The 19,454-nt window shown below is 34.6% G+C and overlaps 1 protein-coding gene across 1 annotated transcript; it reads left to right on the forward strand.

The window, feature by feature from the left end:
* Positions 1–9,694: 9,694 nt before the first annotated feature.
* Positions 9,695–19,198, forward strand: LOC108910144. The gene is made up of 5 exons (XM_018714670.1): positions 9,695–9,946; positions 12,088–12,329; positions 12,391–12,636; positions 12,688–12,895; positions 19,037–19,198. Exons 1-5 carry the CDS (start codon positions 9,695–9,697, stop codon positions 19,163–19,165), a joined length of 1,077 nt encoding a protein of 358 aa, XP_018570186.1. The 3' UTR covers positions 19,166–19,198.
* The last annotated feature ends 256 nt before the right edge of the window (positions 19,199–19,454 follow it).

Here is a 19,454-nt window from a genome sequence, read left to right on the forward strand (position 1 = left end):
ACACACAAAGGTGACGATAGGGGGCTTTCTCTTAGATGTTATCTGGCGTAAATATACCACAGCAGAAAAGGCAATGTTAGAGGCATCACAAAACCCATCAATTCAGTTTGTATCACATTGATCAACTATGAAGAAACTCTGCAGGGGATCATCCCATCCTATTCCTTGACTCCAGAGACATTGTATTAAATGTTTTGCAAAAAGAGTCAATGGGGAAAGAAAACCCAACGGATCATAAATGCGAGCCACTTCAGACAATATATGCCACTTTGTACACGAACGATCAGTAGGTTCAACACGATAAGAAAAAGAATCTGTGACAGGACACCACTGTAACCCTAGAATTTTTAACGAGGAGGTTTCCTTGTATGTTGCTGATTTGCAAGTGGGACAGACGACAATAAAGCAGAACAATTGCTTGCCCATTTGTGTAATTCAATTTTGGCTCTGCTTAATAATGAAATTAGTTGCTGTTGTATCTCACACGCCTCCTCGACTGTATTGGTACCATCCAATACATCATCCACATAAATGTTAGATTCTAAAGCTTGCGCTGCTAAAGGATATTTGTCCTTTTCGTCATGGGCCAATTGCAATAGGCAACGGATTGCTAAATAAGGACTGGAGGATACCCCGTACGTCATAGTTTGAAGACGATATTCTTCTATGGGATCGGATTTGGAAAATCTCCACAAAATTTTCTGATAACTCTGGTGAGAATCTACCACCCTAATTTGGCGGTACATTTGCCGAACATCGGCGACAAAAACAAATTCATGGACTCGAAATGATAGGAGTAAAGAAACGATGTCCCTTTGTAGTTTGGGACCTGTTAGTTGAGTGTCATTCAAAGATACACCATTGGACGACTTAGCGGAAGCATCAAAGACAACACGTAGCTTCTGAGAATGACCCTCATCTTTGATAACACTATGATGTGGTATAAAATAGTTTGGACTTTGATTATTGTCAACGGTGTCTTTTACCATATGACCCTGTTCCAGATAGTCCTTCATAAAATCTGAATAGGACCTATACAATGACGAATCCTTTTCCAACCTATTTTCCAAAGCCAAAAATCTACGCAATGCCATATTGTAAGAATCACCCAGAGAATGACAATTATCTTGGAAAGGTAAATGAACAATATATCGACCTGTCGTATCACGACGATGCGTTTCCACAAAGATTTGTTCGCACAACTCATCTGAGGGAGAATTTATGGTTTTTTCTGGGATTTGTTCCAATTCCCAGAATTTTCTCAATGTCACGTCTAAAGAATCGTTCACAGAAGTATGAAATGAATGTACGAGAGATTCAGAGTGGGTTGATGTTGGACCGATCAGCACCCAACCAAATATTGTATTAATGGCACTTGGTTCTCCTTGTTTCCCTTTAATGAGACCGGGTTTCAACACGCGAGCATATACATCGGCACCTAACAGGATATCTACAACACCCGAACCTCCACAGTCAGGATCGGCAAGAGAAAGATGGCTAATGGATTTTATACTTTGAAAATATTTCTTAGAAGATGGCACCGTGTTGCAAATATTTGGTATTACAATCATTTCGATTTCGAAGGCCGATGCGTTAGGCGGTTTCACCAAGCACTTTAACGTTCCCAATGTGGATGACGTCATTTGATTGACACCTTGAACGGATAAGGATGTCAAGGATTTTGGAAGGTCCAGACGATTAGCACAATCGGAAGTAATAAAACTTGCCTGACTACCTGAATCGAGAAGAGCACGACATTTTTTGTATTGCCCATCAGCACCTTGCACATGTATGATTGCTGTGGCAAGTAACACAGATTGTTTGAATGAAAAAAGACTAGTCATAACATTCACCGAACTAGAGCTAGGCTGATCGTTGCTAGTGGTAGGTGGGGTTTCCGAAGCCACAGCAGAAGTTCCAGAATCGAAAAAATGTAAAGTTGTGTGATGTCGCTTGTTACACTGCCTGCAATTAAACCTAGAAGAACAATTTGAAATCGAATGGGACACTGAAAGACAGTTGAAACATAATCTATTTTGTTTTACGAAAGAATGTCGATCGCGAACATCCAATGCCAAAAACTTCCTACAACTTGAAAGAAAATGATCTCGTTTACAATAGACACATGATGGGGTTGTATTAGTAGCAAAGGACGAAATTTGTCTAGAATTGGATCTCGAAATTATTTGTTTGTCAGAAGACACTCCTGTTTCCGATTTTCGCCAAGGTTTAGGTGGCTTTGCTATGGTTGCATTAGAAGTTAAAACTGTAGTCTCATAAGCCTTGCATCTTTCCTGTAAGAAGGAATACAAATCCTCAAATTTAGGTATTGTTGACCCACCAGATTTTATTTCGAAATCATTTCTCGTTTTGTTGTCTAATTTCTGAAGTAATAGATTTAATTTTGTAAAATCCCACATGTCTACTTCAACGCAGAAGCTGCGTTCCCACTGAAAGATTCTACATTGAAAATGCCTTGCCAATAACGTGTTAATAAGACTCGTTTGTCTTGATATCTATCTACTAATGATTTAAAAGAAATTTCATAATTATCACTTGTAGTCGGTAACTTCCTTACAATAGTTAATGGTTCACCAGATAAATAAGAAATCAAATACTGAAAACGTTCGATATTTGACAAAATAACATTATCATGAATAAGTCTCTTATACGAGTATGTATCATAAAAGACCGGCCACTTGTTTATGTCCCCGTCAAATTTTGGTACCTCGATTTTAGGCAGTTTGACCTTGAAACACGATTCTGAATTGTTTCGAACAGAATGTAAAGATACAACAGAACCCCTGTCTGAACTCACAGAGCTACGATTGCTAGGTGGGAAAAGATCACGATAAATACCCTCTATCGAGTAATGCACGTCGTCAAATTCCCGTTGAATTTCATCCTGAATTTTCAAGTTTTCAGGATCCACCAACGACACCATGTCCATCTGCAAAGCTTCAAATTTTGTCACGAGTTCCCGCATACCTTCATATCTAAATTTGAAGTCTGTAACCTTTTCTGAATCGACACAATCCGTCTGACCTAACTTGAGTAGATCCTTGACGCGAGTAAACACGTAGTGTCGTCTATTTTCAATTGCTTGCATAGTAGCCATTTTTGAAAATCGGACGCGGTTGACAAAATCACGAATGTAAATAGGTATTCCTATATTTGTGAAAACACGATTGTAACACGAATCTGAATACCTAGTACAAAACATTTGTGAAAACACGAAAAACGCGATTCTAACACGAAAATATTCCACAATGTTTGTAAAACACGAAAAACACGATTCTAACACAAAACTGAATATTTGTGAAATACGAAAAACACGATTCTAACACGAAACTGAATAATCCACATCTTTGTAGAAATATTTGTTACTATTGACAACGTCGCAACACCGAACTATAAGAAAAAATGTGGAATGTATGAACACAACACGGACACGTGCGGCGAGCGTTGACCTTGAAATCGCCGGCTTGGTTTTGTACAATTTTGTATTTGCTTATATATATATTGAAAATTCACGAAAATTTACAATTTGAATCTTGTGTGGGTGGACTGTATTATTTTAAGAGCTTTTCTAATACGGCTCGAAGTCCAAATGATTATATTAGGGAAAAAGATGTTTGAAAGAATGTACTAGAAGAATTTTGCGGCGATTTTGTTGTCCTTACCTTTGAGAGTTTCACTATGTCGGCTCACTTGCTTGCAGCAGGAACTAGCACCCTTTGCATTAATTTTCTCTATCACTATCACATGTACCATATATACAATTAGTCCAAATTTGAGATCTCGGTTGCGTATTTTCTTGGTCAAAGCTTTTCACATACACACACTTGTCGAATGTTGAATGTCGACCTATATCTGCTGACTCTTCTCCCCTCTCATCGAGTCTTTCTCCCCACCCTCGGTTCGAGGACAAGGACAACATGAAATTAAAATCGCGGAACGCACGGTGATTTAAATCAAAAAGAAATTAAGAAAGAAACGTAAACACAGGCTGTCGGCGAAAGCCTCGGCCTTTTCCTGGTTTGTGTAAACCACCCCCACACTACCGTGGATTACCGAGGCTGTTGTCTTGTGGATCCAGCGACTCCAAGTGTCTAGCCCAATTGTCCTGGGCCAGTTCACCCAGAGCCGCCTTCACTCGTCCGTTAAGTATGTTTATGTCATGTCTGTGTCGGGGGAGGCGGGTGGGGGTGGCAAGCCGTTTCGCACGTCATCTGTTACGTATTAAGTTTTTTATGTCATTGGGGAGGGTGCCCCGGGGGCTTGTCAGTCGGAGGACAATGGTCTCCGTCGTAGTCTGAGTCAGGGCGTTTTTAATGTCAGTCTCAAGGGAGAGGATTGCCGCCTCCAGATCATGGATGGTTTCGATGACTGGGAGCGCGATGTTTCCTTGCATTACTACCCGGAAGCGCTCCCAGTCAGTGAACCTCCTCGTGAAGGTGCCTTCATATCTCTGTCCTCGCCCCAGATCCAGAAATATTGGATTGTGGGCGGAAGACCCTTCGTATTGGGTGGATATTTGGGCATTTAACGGTACAGGGCAACGGTTAAGAGGGCAATGTCGATGACGTCGAGGCGTCCTACGGGTCCGTAATGTGTCTCTTATGGTCGTCATACCGCTGTGCCATATGGAGGACTTCGCGTTGAAGTCCCCGATGGCAATTGTCTGGGGCCAGGAAAGGATTTTGTCTAAGTCATTGTCAAGTAGTGGTAGTTTGGGTGGGTGGTAACAGGACACCGCCGCAACGTCTCCATGCCGTAGCGATCTCACCGCTATCGCCACGGCCTCTGTGTTTTGAGTTTGGAGCCGCTGCAGCGGATAGTGGTCGATGCACTTCTTTACTATGAGTGCACTATGGCAAAGTTTGGGTGGTTTTGCTATGGTTGCATTAGAAGTTAAAACTGTAATCTCATAAGCCTTACATATTTCCTGTAAGAAGGAATACAAATCCTCAAATTTAGGTATTGTTGACCCGCCAATTTTTATTTCGAAATCATTTCTCGTTTTGATGTCTAATTTCTGAAGTAATAGATTTAATTTTGTAAAATCCCACATGTCTACTTCAACGCAGAAGCTGCGTTCCCACTGAAAGATTCTACATTGAAAATGCCTTGCCAATAACGCGTTAATAAGACTCGTTTGTCTTGATATCTATCTACTAATGATTTAAAAGAAATTTCATAATTATCACTTGTAGTCGGTAACTTCCTTACAATGGTTAATGGTTCACCAGATAAATAAGAAATCAAATACTGAAAACGTTCGATATTTGACAAAATAACATTATCATGAATAAGTCTCTTATACGAGTATGTATCATAAAAGACCGGCCACTTGTTTATATCCCCGTCAAATTTTGGTACCTCGATTTTAGGCAGTTTGACCTTGAAACACGATTCTGAATTATTTCGAACAGAATGTAAAGATACAACAGAACCCCTGTCTGAACTAACAGAGCTGCGATTGCTAGGTGGGAAAAGATCACGATAAATACCCTCTATTGAGTAATGCACGTCGTCAAATTCCCGTTGAATTTCATCCTGAATTTTCAAGTTTTCAGGGTCCACCATCGACACCATGTCCATCTGCAAAGCTTCAAATTTTGTCACGAGTTCACGCATACCTTGATATCTAAATTTGAAGTCAGTAACTTTTTCTGAATCAACACAAGCCGTCTGACCTAACTTGAATAGATCCTTGACGCGAGTAAACACGTAGTGTCGTTTATTTTCAATTATTGCTTGCATAGTAGCCATTTTTGAGAATCGGACGCGGTTGACAAAATCACGAATGTAATAAAAACAGAATAGGCATTCCTATATTTGTGAAAACCCGATTGTAACACGAATCTGAATAGTACACAACATTTTTGAAAACACGAAAAACACGATTATAACACGAATTTGAATTGTACACAACGTTTTTGAAAACACGAAAAACACGATTGTAACACGAATTTGAATTTTTGAATAATCCACAATGTTTGTAACACGAAAAACACGATTCTAACACGAAATATTCCACAATGTTTGTAAAATACGAAAAACACGATTCTAACACGAAACTGAATAATCCACAACTTGAAATATTTGTTATTATTGACAACGTCGCAATACCGAACTATAAGAAAAAATGTGGAATGTATGAACACAACACGGACACGTGCGGCGAGCGCTGACCTTGAAATCGCCGGCTTGGTTTTGTACAAATGCAATGTATTTGTATATTGAATGTATATTGTATATTGTATTGTATATTGTATGTATATTGAAAATTCACGAAAATTTACAATTTGATTCTTGTGTGGGTGGACTGTATTATTTTAAGAGCTTTTCTAATCCGGCTCGAAGGACCAAATGAATAAACTAGGGAAAAAGATGTTTGAAAAAATGTACTAAGAGTTTTGCGGCGACTTTGTTGCCCTTACCTTTGAGGGTTTCACTATGTTGGCTCACTCGCTTGCAGCAGGAACTAGCACCCTTGCATCAATTTTTTGTATCACTTATATGTACCATATACACATTAGTCCAAATTTGAGATCTCAGTTGCGTATAGTTGCGTACTGTCTTGGTCAAAGCTTTTTCACATACACACACCCTTTTAAAGTTGAATGTCGACTCTTCTCCCCCCTCATCGAGTCTTTTTCCCCACCCTCGGTTAGAGGACAAGGACAACATGAAATTAAATCGCGGAACGCGCGGTGATTTAAATAAAAAATAAATTAAGAGAGAAACGCAAACATTNATCATATTTTTTATTTTGGCCAGCATTATATAAATAACAAATTTAAATAAATAAAAATAAACTGAACATAGGTGCATAGGGCTAACAGACACGAATATATTCAGCTGTATTTTCAAATGTTTGTGCGCTATTATATTGATAATCGCTTAAAAGTATCATCCCTCGCCCTACGTATAAGTTGCAAGATTTAGTTTTTGTATAAATTTGATACAATCTGCCAACTAGCAGTTATTAATATTAGTTGTAGGGAAGGGGTATAAAATAACTAGATATTAACTTTATAATTATATATGATGAATTATGATAGAAAATTACATTTTCAATTCCCTTAATTGAAGACTTTTTAATTCATCACTGCGGGAATCTCGGCGATAATTGCCAGATGGTTATTGATAGCTAATAAATATTATTCCATTACATATTTTTAATAGAACAAGACAAAGAACATACAGAATGATTGTCGTTTCGGTTGCAGAGTTGTATGTGCATATACTGTCACTACACATATAGCTAAGATACCATACACGCGATATACAGAGCCACAGAGAATTATTTATATCCGATACAATTTTTTTCTAAATTTTGATCTGATTATAGCGGGAAAATCAACTTGACCTGTTGTAAATTATCTCAATGTCTTTTCGTTTGACTATAGTTATGTTTGGGCGATGCCTGTTTTTCCATTATTTTTAAGGTGTTGTTAGGTTCATATATTTCATATGAAAACGATGTGTTAAAATTAAACATCTAATATAAAATATTCCTCTGGGGCTTTGTCAATTACAGATACATATTTTTTAATTATTAAAGCCTACAAACACTTCTTAAATTTAAGCAAATCTTAGAGTACATTCTTTATAAACCTTAAACCTTTTTTGAGATAGAAATATGTCTTGTATTGTATATTATAAAAGAAAAACGTCGCAAGTGTATTTAAAATTTTATGTCTCAGGAACACTAAATCTGCAATGATTGAAATGGCCGACTAATAAAAAACAATTATGTCAACGTCACAGGGTACACGGGCTTTGGTACATAAATACTTGTAATACCCTCCTCGGCCTCCTCTACATTGTGTGCATTACTTATTTGTCGAGCACATTAATAGTCCATTTAACGATTTTCCTTGTTTGTTGATCTGTATATATTATACCTTTCTCTAGTCAAACAATTATCGATTATATGCAGTTTTTTTAAGAAATTTTACATTTTCATGAAGGTGAGCTAAATAGTTAAAATACTTACCTGAAATCTTGGTAAACAGGATTATGGCCATACTTTGACACTCAATTATCTAAAAATAATTGTCAACGTATATATAGTTCGACGTAACGTAGGTAGGTATCCAATTATTCTGCTGCCCCCTGTATCTTTACATTAATTATAAATAATCAAGCGACGGATATATGTTAATTATGATCGAGCGAAATGAATTAATTGTCTAATGTTTATTTTACCTTACCCCAGTCTCAAGTTCCATAACTCGTTTGTACCTACCTGCCGATCGGGGCCGAGCGACCCCCCGATCGCACACTACCGAAGGCCACAAGCGGGCGTCCCGACGCCCGGCGTCTCGGGCGTCCGTCTGGCTCTACTGCCGCCATACCTACTGTTATATTTTATTATCTTTTTTTAATATTTTCTATATCTCGTAGCCTTTTATGCAGACACGCCAATGGATTTTCGTTCCCGGCACGCTTCATCCCCCTTACTAGTCCAAAAGCTAGCGATTAGTCACTCACTATAATTTTGGCCGTGGAGTATAGTTTAAAGCATCATTCCCTATGCGGAATGAAAGGAACTAGTTCCTCAGTTATTTCAAGTTTAATTCACAATGAACTATAGTTCACCGTAAACTACATCATGCGATGCATCATTTGAGAACTAAAAGTTCGATAAGAAAGCAAAGTGTAATTATTGTAAACAAAGTTTGTCAATATCTGGTGGTTCTTTGGGCAATTTAAATAGGCATATGAAGAGGGTGCATCCTACAATTCCAATTAAAAGATCTGCGGAGCTTTCTACTGCAGTTTTACATGCTAAATCAACTGTACTGGTAAATCCCGAGGCAGTAATGCAGGGAGGTAAGGTATTCAGGATGTTTTAAAAACAGTTAGTAAAAAATATAATTTGTAGAGCCTGGTCCAAGCAGTAGCAGTAATCAATTAAAAAAAATTTAACCATCTCCAATGCAGACAGATATATCGACATTCTTACAAAATACTAAGCTCATACCAATATCTAAGAGTAAGGAACTAGACAATAAGTTATTACGAATGATCGTAAAAAGGTATTACCCTTTTTCGTTAGTGGAAATTCCGGAATTTATAAAACTGATGAAAATAGCAATACCAGGTTATAAAATACCATCCAGAAAAACATTAAGTGAAGGACTAATGTTTCAAATTTATGAAAAAACGAGAGAAAATTCAAGCTGACCTCAATTCTGTAGATTTTATTAGTGCCACTACTGATTCTTGGACGTCAATAACTAATGTAAATTTTATTGCTTTAACGGTTCATTATTTATTGGAGGAAAAACAGTCTTAAAATCTCACTTGATAGACTGTTTTTCTTATGGTAATAAACATACTGCAGACAATTTAAAAGAATTACTAATATCAAAATTTAAAGAATTTCAAATAGAAAATAAAATTGCTTGTATTGTTAAAGCCATAGTAACATTTTTTAAACAAAGTTCATCAGCTCTTTCAAAGTTAAAACAAATTCAAAAGCAGATGGGTTATCAGAATTAAAATTGAAACAGGATGTAGTGACCCGCTGGAATTCCAGTACAATATATGCTGGAGAATGGCTTGTTTTGGAAAACCTAATAGGCATATTAAAAATTTTTGAAGACATTTTATGCACTAATTTCCTAGTGCAGAAAAAAATTTTACTATTTCAAAAATTTTAATATTTGTACACACAATGTACCAGCATAATCAAACTCATTACACTCAAGTCACAGAACCAGAATTAAAAGCTGTTCTAGAAGTTTTTCGGGAAAATTTCTTTAAAAGATTTGGTGCGATCAAGCGAAAATACAATATTACTGTAACTATGTTACGAAGGAAACTGACCTCGTTTTATACCATTCCTAGTACTTCTACTGAAATTGAAAATGTGGAACAACCTCAACCAGCACAACCAACAGTCTTCAGAACCGTCAGCATCGATGTGGTCAATTTTTGACAACACTGTAAGCAATTTTATTCAAGAAAAAAATTCGACGGCGGCTGTTACAATAGAATTTGATTGTTACTTAGGCGAACCTCTAATTAATCATAATGACAATCCATTAGAATGGTGGTTTGAACGGCGTCATGTATATCCAACCTTACATCAATTTTTAAAAAAACGTCTGTGTATTCCTGATACGTCAGTTCCCTGCGAAAGAATATTTTCTAAAGCTGGTCAAATTATAACGGAAAAACTTTTGCTGTTGAAATCCAGAAAAGTGTCCCAAATATTGTTTTTAAACAGCAATTTTTAATTACTTTCTTTTAATTCACTAAATATTTTACTTCATATTAAATATAGATATGCACATGTATAAATACTATACCTCTGTATTGGGTGGTAATACTTTTTGTTTTGTTACACATGCATCTAATAAAAATATTTTTTATTCTTATATATAAAAGGAACCTGCTTATTTCTACTTCCTATCCTTTAAAGCAATATTTGTTTGTTTACAATATAAATCAAACACATTGAACATTCTCTGACCGAAGTTCACAGGAATAAATTGCGAATGTGAACTAAAGGAACTAGTTCCGTGAACTATTCACTTTGGTGAACGAGACCGAGTGAATTAATTCCTTCAAAAGAACTAGAATTTCCACCTCTATTTTGTACTGCAGTTTTGTATTCAAGTGACCCCATAGAAAATAATCCAAAAAATTCAAATCTGGTGATCTGGGAGGCCTCTTCCTATCCAATGGTTAGGGTAATTCTCGTTCAGAAATTGACACGCAACCAAATTTAAGGTGTGGCGGTGCTTCATTGTGCATCCACCACAACTTGTTTTTGGTTTCTAAATAAACTTCTCCTAAATGTTCAGGAAGCTCATGCTCCAAAATCCTTTGGTACTATTCACTAGTAAGTTTTTGTGGAAGAATGCAAGGTCCAATAAAGCGGTCACTGATAAGTCTAACACAAATATTTAGAGAAAATTGTGTTTGAAAATGATTTTCCATGATAGCATTGAAAAGAAATCCGGAAATCTACTCTGAGGGGGAAATCTTTACGTAATAGAGCCCGTACACGTTGCATGGGATAAGGATAAAGTTGTTGATATCTTAAAATTTGCCACACAATTGTGTGTGTAATTCTAACTAATTTGCGAGTCTTCTTCAATTGTATTAACATAGCTTCTTCAATCTTAAATGTTCGAACTGTCGCAGCCCTTCCAGGGATATCTGTTCTCCTTTCCAAGAACCAAGTTGTTGCGGACGTATGTTCGTATGAATTGTTTATCTTAAAATTGGTCACAGATTCACCCTTTAAAGTTTGTACAAGTTCTTAATAAACACCCTGTGTATCTCCAAATATATGGAGTCTACTTTAGATGATGAGTACAATAACAGGGTAATTTGCTGACAAAGTATTTTATCAGGAAAAACAATTTTATTAACAATTGAATTGCAAAAATTCTCTTTTTTAGTTGTTTTCTTTAAATAACTCAGCGGGCTGACTTTGTATGAAAAAATGCTTAAGACATGTTCGTAATAAAAATAGCTACAAAATGGCTGCGATCCGGTTACAAAATTTGCAATAACAAAGCCGTGAGATTGAATAAATGGTATAAAACATCAATTTTTTAAAGTTGCTGTAAAAATGTCAATTATAAACAAAAAGTGATAAAACTTTCGAAAACTATAGTTCAATATATATACAATAATGACACTAAACTCGAAAATCAGGATTACCAATTTGAAGTAAAACTAATTTATGTTTTAAAATAATTATTGCTCTTTTATAAAATCTACCTAATAAAAAAATAAATAAAAATACTTAATAGATTTGAAATATTTTGAAAAATCATGGCAGTTTTATTAAAAAGTATTTACTACCATTTTTTAAAGCACTGTTTAGTTTGTAAATCTCAGTGTCGATGACCTCCAAGTTTAAGGTGTAAAAACTTTTCAGGAAAATAAGCTTATGATGTGTAATTCTGAAAGTCAAAGGTAGCCACCGTATAAATATGGCCTCCATTCAAAGCTACACTCTGTATAGGAATAAATGTTGCAAAAATTGAGCAAAAATCACTGAGACTTTTTTTCGAATTCCAGTATACATTTTCACAATTTAATTTTAAGGCTTTATTTTGGGCAGTCAGTAATAACCAACAAGCTGTTGCCAGGTATTTGTTGGAAGAAGGTTTCGAATACACAAATTGCGATGTTCGAAATAATACACCTCTTGATATTGCAAAAAGTTGCGACTTTACAGAAATCATTGAACTATTTCCCAAAGAAGAAAATGATATTATATCGAGCATCATTGTTTCCCATTCCTACAGCTTTGAGGAAATTTTTTCCAATTTAAAAAAAGGCGAAAAGTATGTATTAATTTAATATTCGCACTGTTAATTTTAATAACAAATATTTTGTGTTTCTCAGGCCAAAATTCTTTCTAGATATTTGTAACATTTTATGTGGCGTGAAAGCTGAATCTGTGATCAAAATTATATCGGACAAAAATATTGACTTGTATAGTTTTATGTCAACATCCGACAAAGAGTTAAAAGAATTGGGCATCAATTTACCTTATCAAAGGAATCGTATATTAGGTGGACTCTATAGATTCCACAAACAACCGTTTCATCCAAAATCATTGTATTCTGTACCGTTAAAGGAAGTATACAGGTAAATATTTTGTGACAGGGGTAAACATTTGTTTTATTTGAATTGTTTTAGTAATGTCGATATGGCTGTTCAGCTGTTGTCAACAATTAAACAAGTCATAGCCATGGAAGCTAGTTTGACATATATAATGAAACATTACAAAAATCAGCCTGTTTCTAAAGGAGGGTTACCTTTAATGGCAAAAAATATTCGAACGATAAAGACGAAAATAGCCAGTTGCAAAGTGACATTAAATAAGTTGAAAGGGAAAACTAAAGGGGTATGTATTCTTTATTTCATAATCACGATCATCATATGTCTTTAACACTAATTACAGTCGAACTTCGATAACTCGAACTTATCAAGTTTGGGTTTTCAAGACTTTGAGTTATTGGATTATACAGACTGTTACAAATTTGCTTCTCACTATAGGGATCTCCAAAACGGTAAGAGATACAAACTAGCTTAAATGGGGGCAAAGTTGCTAAAAATCAAGGCTAACATGATCAGTTTTCGAAATATTTGAAAAAAAACGAAATTTTGGAAATCCGATTTTATTTCATTTTAGTCTTATTTGAGGTGATATTGAAAAAATAAGAACACTTTCTCATGGCTACTTTTTGCCCTCTATCGAATGGTATAATCAATTTTTACATGTAACGTTTCGTCTCTCCAGGACCATCATCAACTTCATTTTTTTTAGTCATATTGACCCTAGAAATTTTATTACATTTTTTGCAAGCCTTCATGACCCCCAATACTGTACTGCCTCAGCCTGAACCTGATTCAGACGTTTAGTCTTGAAACATTCATCTTCAGAGTGTATTCGTTCCAAATTTATCTACATTTTTTATTTAGATTTCTTTGTTTATTGAACACTGTAAGTGTCGTTAGACCCTGTGAAATCCATCTAGAACTATTACCACCATGCATTAAAATAAAAAATTATTAGAGTTTTTATTCCCGTGTCCATAGTTATTTCTAAGCTTCTCGAGTGCTCACAATTTAAACAAATTCCAATCTATTTTTTTCAGGATATTCATACAAATACATCTGACATGCTCTTTCACAGTTGCTTTTACAGATATAATAAATTCCGTTAATATTACGCTGATCTTCATTTTCAACCTTTGCCAAAACGAAAATGTTTTTGAACATTTACTGAAATTTTTTAAAGAATAATAATTCAGTTGGCGTTTTGATTGTTCATATGCATTTTTAAGAATTAATTTGTTATAATAAAATTAAAATTGTAATAATGTTTTAATTTTGACGCAACAACTTATTGAGTTATGTATGACCAAGTGATGGTAATAGTTAATAATAATAGATGTTTTATTATAATGCGTGGTGGTAATGGTTTAAATAACTAGATGGATTTCACAGGGTTTTAACGACACTTAACGGTGTACGATAATTCAATAAACAAAGAAATCTAAATAAAAAATTCGGATAAATTTGGAACGAATACACTGAAGATGAATTTTTCGAGACAAAACGTATTGTGGATCATGAAGGCTCGCAAAAAATGTAATAAAATTTCTAGGGCCGTATTTAAAAAAATGAAGTTGATGATGGTCCTAGAGAGACGAAAGGTTACATAAAAAAATTGATTATGCCATTCGATAGAGGGCAAAAAGTGTGTTCTTCTTTTTTCAACATCACCACAAACAAGGGTTAAATGAAACAAAAACGGAATTCCAAAATTTCGTGTTTTTTTCAAATATTTCGAAAACTAATCATATTAGCCTTGATTTTTTAGAGGCATAATGTTGGTCCCTTGATTACGCAACTTTGCCACCATTTTAATTACTTTGTACTAGTGATGTAACGAATGCCAGTTTTTAAGCATTCGCGAATGCGAATTTCTGTTGTTGACATTCACGAATGCGAATGCAAATGCAAATACGAATATTCAGTTTTTATATCTAGCGCCGTTTATTTATGATTCAAAATATGCCGCGCGCGACGCACATAATATTTCCAGTGACAGCGGCGCTAGAGGCTAAAGAAATTAGCGTTGTTAAGTTGTAGAACGGTATGATTGGAATTTTGTTTTAGCTACCGGTTCGCATGAGTTTGTGAATTGTGATGTTAGACTGTTGTTACTAGTTATTTCTTAACATGAGTAAATCAACTTCTAGTGAAATATGGACTTATTTACCTAATATTGTTTTCACATTCTGTATTTTTCTTTCACGTTCATATTCGCAAAATATTCAAAGATATTTGCAAATGCAAATGCGACTGCGAATATCATAAATCAAACGAATATTCGCGAATGCGAATGCGGATATTCGTTACATCACTACTTTGTACCTCTTACCGTTTCCGAAATGCCTGTAGTGAGAAGTGAATTTGTAACAGCCTGTACAGTCAAATAGAGGTAGGTATGTGTATTAGGGTACGATTTTGGAAATTTTTAAAAATCTTGAACCTCTAAAAAATTTTTTTTTAACTGATTTTTTAAGGGGGCTCTTAAAACATGATAAACTAACATATTTTCACAAGAGACAAGAAAAAAAAATATTCGTTTTTTTTTTGGGACACCTAGTATTTAGTTTGTACATGCAGGTACAGTAATTAGTATGTACATGCAGGTACACTATTGGATGTAAAAAATGCATTTTTGACTTTGTCTGAAGTTGATATAAAAAATGAATGCTGCTGTCATTCAATTATTTGGTTTTGGGTTTGACAGTTCAATTTTGTTGTTATACAGTTTTTGTCTTAAGTGTGCTAATTTTAAGCGGACAAAAGTAAAGCAACAGTTATTAATTTTATTTATTATTTTCGATATTTGTTCTTCTTTAATGTTTAAGTGAATAATCGTTAATCCTGCAATATTTATAAGTTTCCTCAAAATGCCTAAAGGTATTACTATCAGTACTGACTTTAAGCAAAGAGTATTAAATGTGTTGTCCAAGTTTCAAGAAAGATTACACTTAAATAATACTCCTAAAAAAACATCAGTAAGTGACGACAGATTGATTAAACACATTTGTTGCATGGTCCCAGAATTATGGCGGATATTGGCCGGCCAAAAAATCTTTAATTTCTGCAAGGAATAGAGCTGCCAGGCTAGAGTTTGCCAAAGGTCATTTGACTTTGACTGAAAATGACTGAAAAAAAGTATTATTTAGCGATGAAACATGTTACAATATTTTCAATTCTGGTAGTATGCATCGCGTAAGAAGACCCGTAAATCAGAGATTCAATCCTGCTTATGTAACTACAACTGTTAAGCATGGCAGTGGAGCTGTACTTTTATGGGGATGTTTTTCCTTAAAAGAAATAGGTCCTATCCATTTCATTGATGGAATTATGGGTCATTTTGTGTATAGAGATATCCTACAAAATGTTATGATGCCATATGCAGAGTGGGAAATACCTCTGAGATTCATATTTCAACAGGATAATGATCCTAAATACATATACCTCGCAGCTTGTGATAGATTGGTTTCGTGGCAATAATGTACAAGTTTTGGATTGGCCATCACAATCAGCTTACTTAAATCCCATTGAGTACTTGTGGGAAGAAGTAGAAAGGAGAATAGGGATAGAAACATTCAGAAACAAAGAAGCTTTACGGAATAAAATAATTGAAATTTGGCAAACTATACCAGAAAACGTTATTCAAAAGTTGATCTTGTCCATACCTAGAAGGTGTGCAAAAGTTATTGCAAATAATGGTTATGCAATCAACTATAAATAATTAAGTCTTAAGTTGGGATTATTTAGTTATTGTTAACAGATTTGTCAGATTTTTTCTTAATTAAATAATGTTGTTTTATTTTTGTCCTATTTATAACCCAGTACCTAATGACATTGAGGATAATTTTTTCTGTTTTACATTTCAGATTTACGAACCATTCGGATAAAAGTTTATTTCTTGTCATCTCCCAATTTTAAATTGATAAAAAAATTAAAAATGCAAAATTAGCAGTTTGTTGCTTTACTTTTATCCAGTATTGTACATATTTACATATTTGAGAAAAAAAAATATTTCACATATTGTTACAATTTATTTCAATAATAGGCACTAATACATATATCGTACATACAGGGTGATTCAGAACTTATCAAAAAAAATTTTGGACGTACAGGGGACTCACAAAGACAATTTTGTAAAGAAAAAAATCAAAAAAAGCAGTTCGAAAATGATTTAAAAATACTCTTCTGCACGGCACTGGAAACTGGACCACTGTAAAACCTAACCTTGCACAATGCGACCAGCATGGCGGCAAAGTGGTAAAAACGGACAGAATTTTATAGCATCTATTTTATATCAGCAAATTCAATTGCTTTTGCCATTATTGTTATTATTAATAAATAAAATTAATTTGTGGTTTTAAATAATAAAATAATTTGACATACCTGATATTACAACAACTGTTTAAAATTTTATCCACCAACGTGTAAAAACATTTGGCCCGTCTTACACAGTTTCTACGAAGTAACACAAATGTTGTTACCATAACACAATTGCTTCACCATAATACAAATGTTTTCTTGCTTCACCATAAATGATATCCATCAACACCGAGTTGTTATACACGCAAGCCATTTTTGACACTTACTAAAAAACTATTGTAAACACCACAAATAACAGGTAAACAATATCACAATGATGATTGTAAAATCGGATTTCACTATTTGGAGTCGCTGAGGCCACGTGGCTCTCCACGCGTATTGCGAATGACGCTTGAGACTACAGTTGTCCAGCTTTGTAATGGTTGAATGTATTACAACTTCAATAATTTTTTTCTTGGTAACTATAAGGATACAAAAATTTTTTTTACGATGTTGAAAGAATTTTCAACCAAATCGTTCAGAGATCGCTGTTACACAGCATTATCTATTGATTGTTCATCAGCACTATCCTTAATATCCTCATCTGTGGCAAACTCCGACATAATAGTATCATCATCTACGTGCATATAATCATCAAAAGATACAGTATCTGACGTATTTTGTAAATTTGCCCAAGCCTCATATTTAGATTGCAGTTGTACTTCACCTTCACTTCTATCGTCCAAAAGTTCACGTACGAAAATTAATGGAATTTCATCTCCTTCCTCCCATTCAGTATATTGACCAAATCCCGGTTTTTTTAAACAATTAGCAATTGTCTCAGACTTGATGTCGATATTCCATGCTTTTATTACATCGTCAACACAGGCCATTAATTAATTAATTTACTTATGTTATTGTTTTTATTCTCTTCTATACCCGTGTTTCATAATAATGGGCAGTGATTCATATCCAGTACTTAGACGAGGAAGGGAGATAAGGGGAAGCATTTTTCCTAAACTGTAATCTTTGTCGGATGTCTTTAGGATGTGCCGGACAATTGTCTATGAATAGATTAATTTATCTTTTGGTAGCTCCAAACTGTTTATCTAAGAGCCCTTCTTCAAAAAGCGCCCCTGTCGTCTATGCTTTTGAATTTACTTTATAGTCAAGAGGCAACCACTTAACACCTTGAAAACAGCGAGGTTGATTACTTTTGCCTATCAAACGCATTTTTAATTTATCTGATCCATCCATGTTTACGGCAGCGTCAGTGATTGATAATTTTTTTTATTCGTAGAGACTATTTGGAGAAACGCCATACTTGCTCACATCCTCCTTTCTTGCTCCGTTTTCCAATTCTTTTGTAAGTTTAAATTCATCTGCAATTGTTAAAGTCTTTAACATATATTTTAGGGCCATGTTATTAACTAACTTCAAAAAAAATATTACGAATTACACTTTTGTAGTAACAAAGCATGCACACTATGTAGCTGCAGAAAACAAACTGCAGACAAGCGAAAGAAGATTAAGTTGTGAAATGCGATATAAAAGGTGCCAAATTTCCTCAATAATCTGAAACATTATTTAAAATCTAAATTTTTACCACTCTTTTAATTTTTTAAAACGTGACATGGGTAAAATAAAAATACGTACATAAAAAAATGTTATGGCAGGTGGTGGTACAGTGAATGAAGTGTAGTGCGAAAGTGCATTGACTAAAATGGGCAGTACATAACATATGTAGACGGTGACTGCATTTGGTCAATTTTATGTTGTTTGTTATTTTAAGTTTTGTCTTAAAGGACTCTTTAGTACCTTCAGGAGCGTCGATTGCATTACATATGTAATTAATAGCAATAAATTTCAAATTGTTCTTATAGGTACAGCAATAATACATATTAAAATTATGTTTCCCTTCAAGAATTCGACTTATCGAAGTTGGCACCAATTATTATGCTCGAGTTATCAAGAAATTCTAGTAATAGTAGTTCGAGTTATTAGTAAAAATAACCTTAAATTCTCACTGCTAATGCTGTTGCCAACCAATTTTGTTCGACATCAAAAATTCGAGTTGTCAAAGTTCGAGTTTGACTACTTGGTTTTGCATGTTTTCTTTTATTTTCAGCTGGATAATGAAGTTCAGCCTGTAGATCTAATTACATCACGTTCCAAGACGAATTTCTTACCTTGGAGGAAGATCATATTTTCGTTTTCAGTCCTTTCTTTAGTATTGGTATGTAAAATTATGAAGTGAATTTATGTTATACTTTTTTCAAATAAGAAGAATAATAAGTTAAATTTTATTATTAATAGTGTATTTTTATTGGTTTATAGTTTACTTTACATACATTTTTTTTATTTAATTGTAAATATTTCATTTGATTTTTGGTTTTTTACCATAAATTTTAACAACTTACGAAACGAGCAGTTCACTTGATGCCTAGTGACTGAACCGAATGAGCTTTTTGGTGCTCACATGTTACAGGGTTATGTGTGTAATATATACCTTGTTAAGGGGTTATGTGCAGCCAGAGGTGTGAAAA

The sequence above is a fragment of the Anoplophora glabripennis genome, unplaced genomic scaffold, assembly GCF_000390285.2.
Source record: "Anoplophora glabripennis isolate ALB-LARVAE unplaced genomic scaffold, Agla_2.0 scaffold466, whole genome shotgun sequence".
NCBI lineage: Eukaryota > Metazoa > Arthropoda > Insecta > Coleoptera > Cerambycidae > Anoplophora > Anoplophora glabripennis.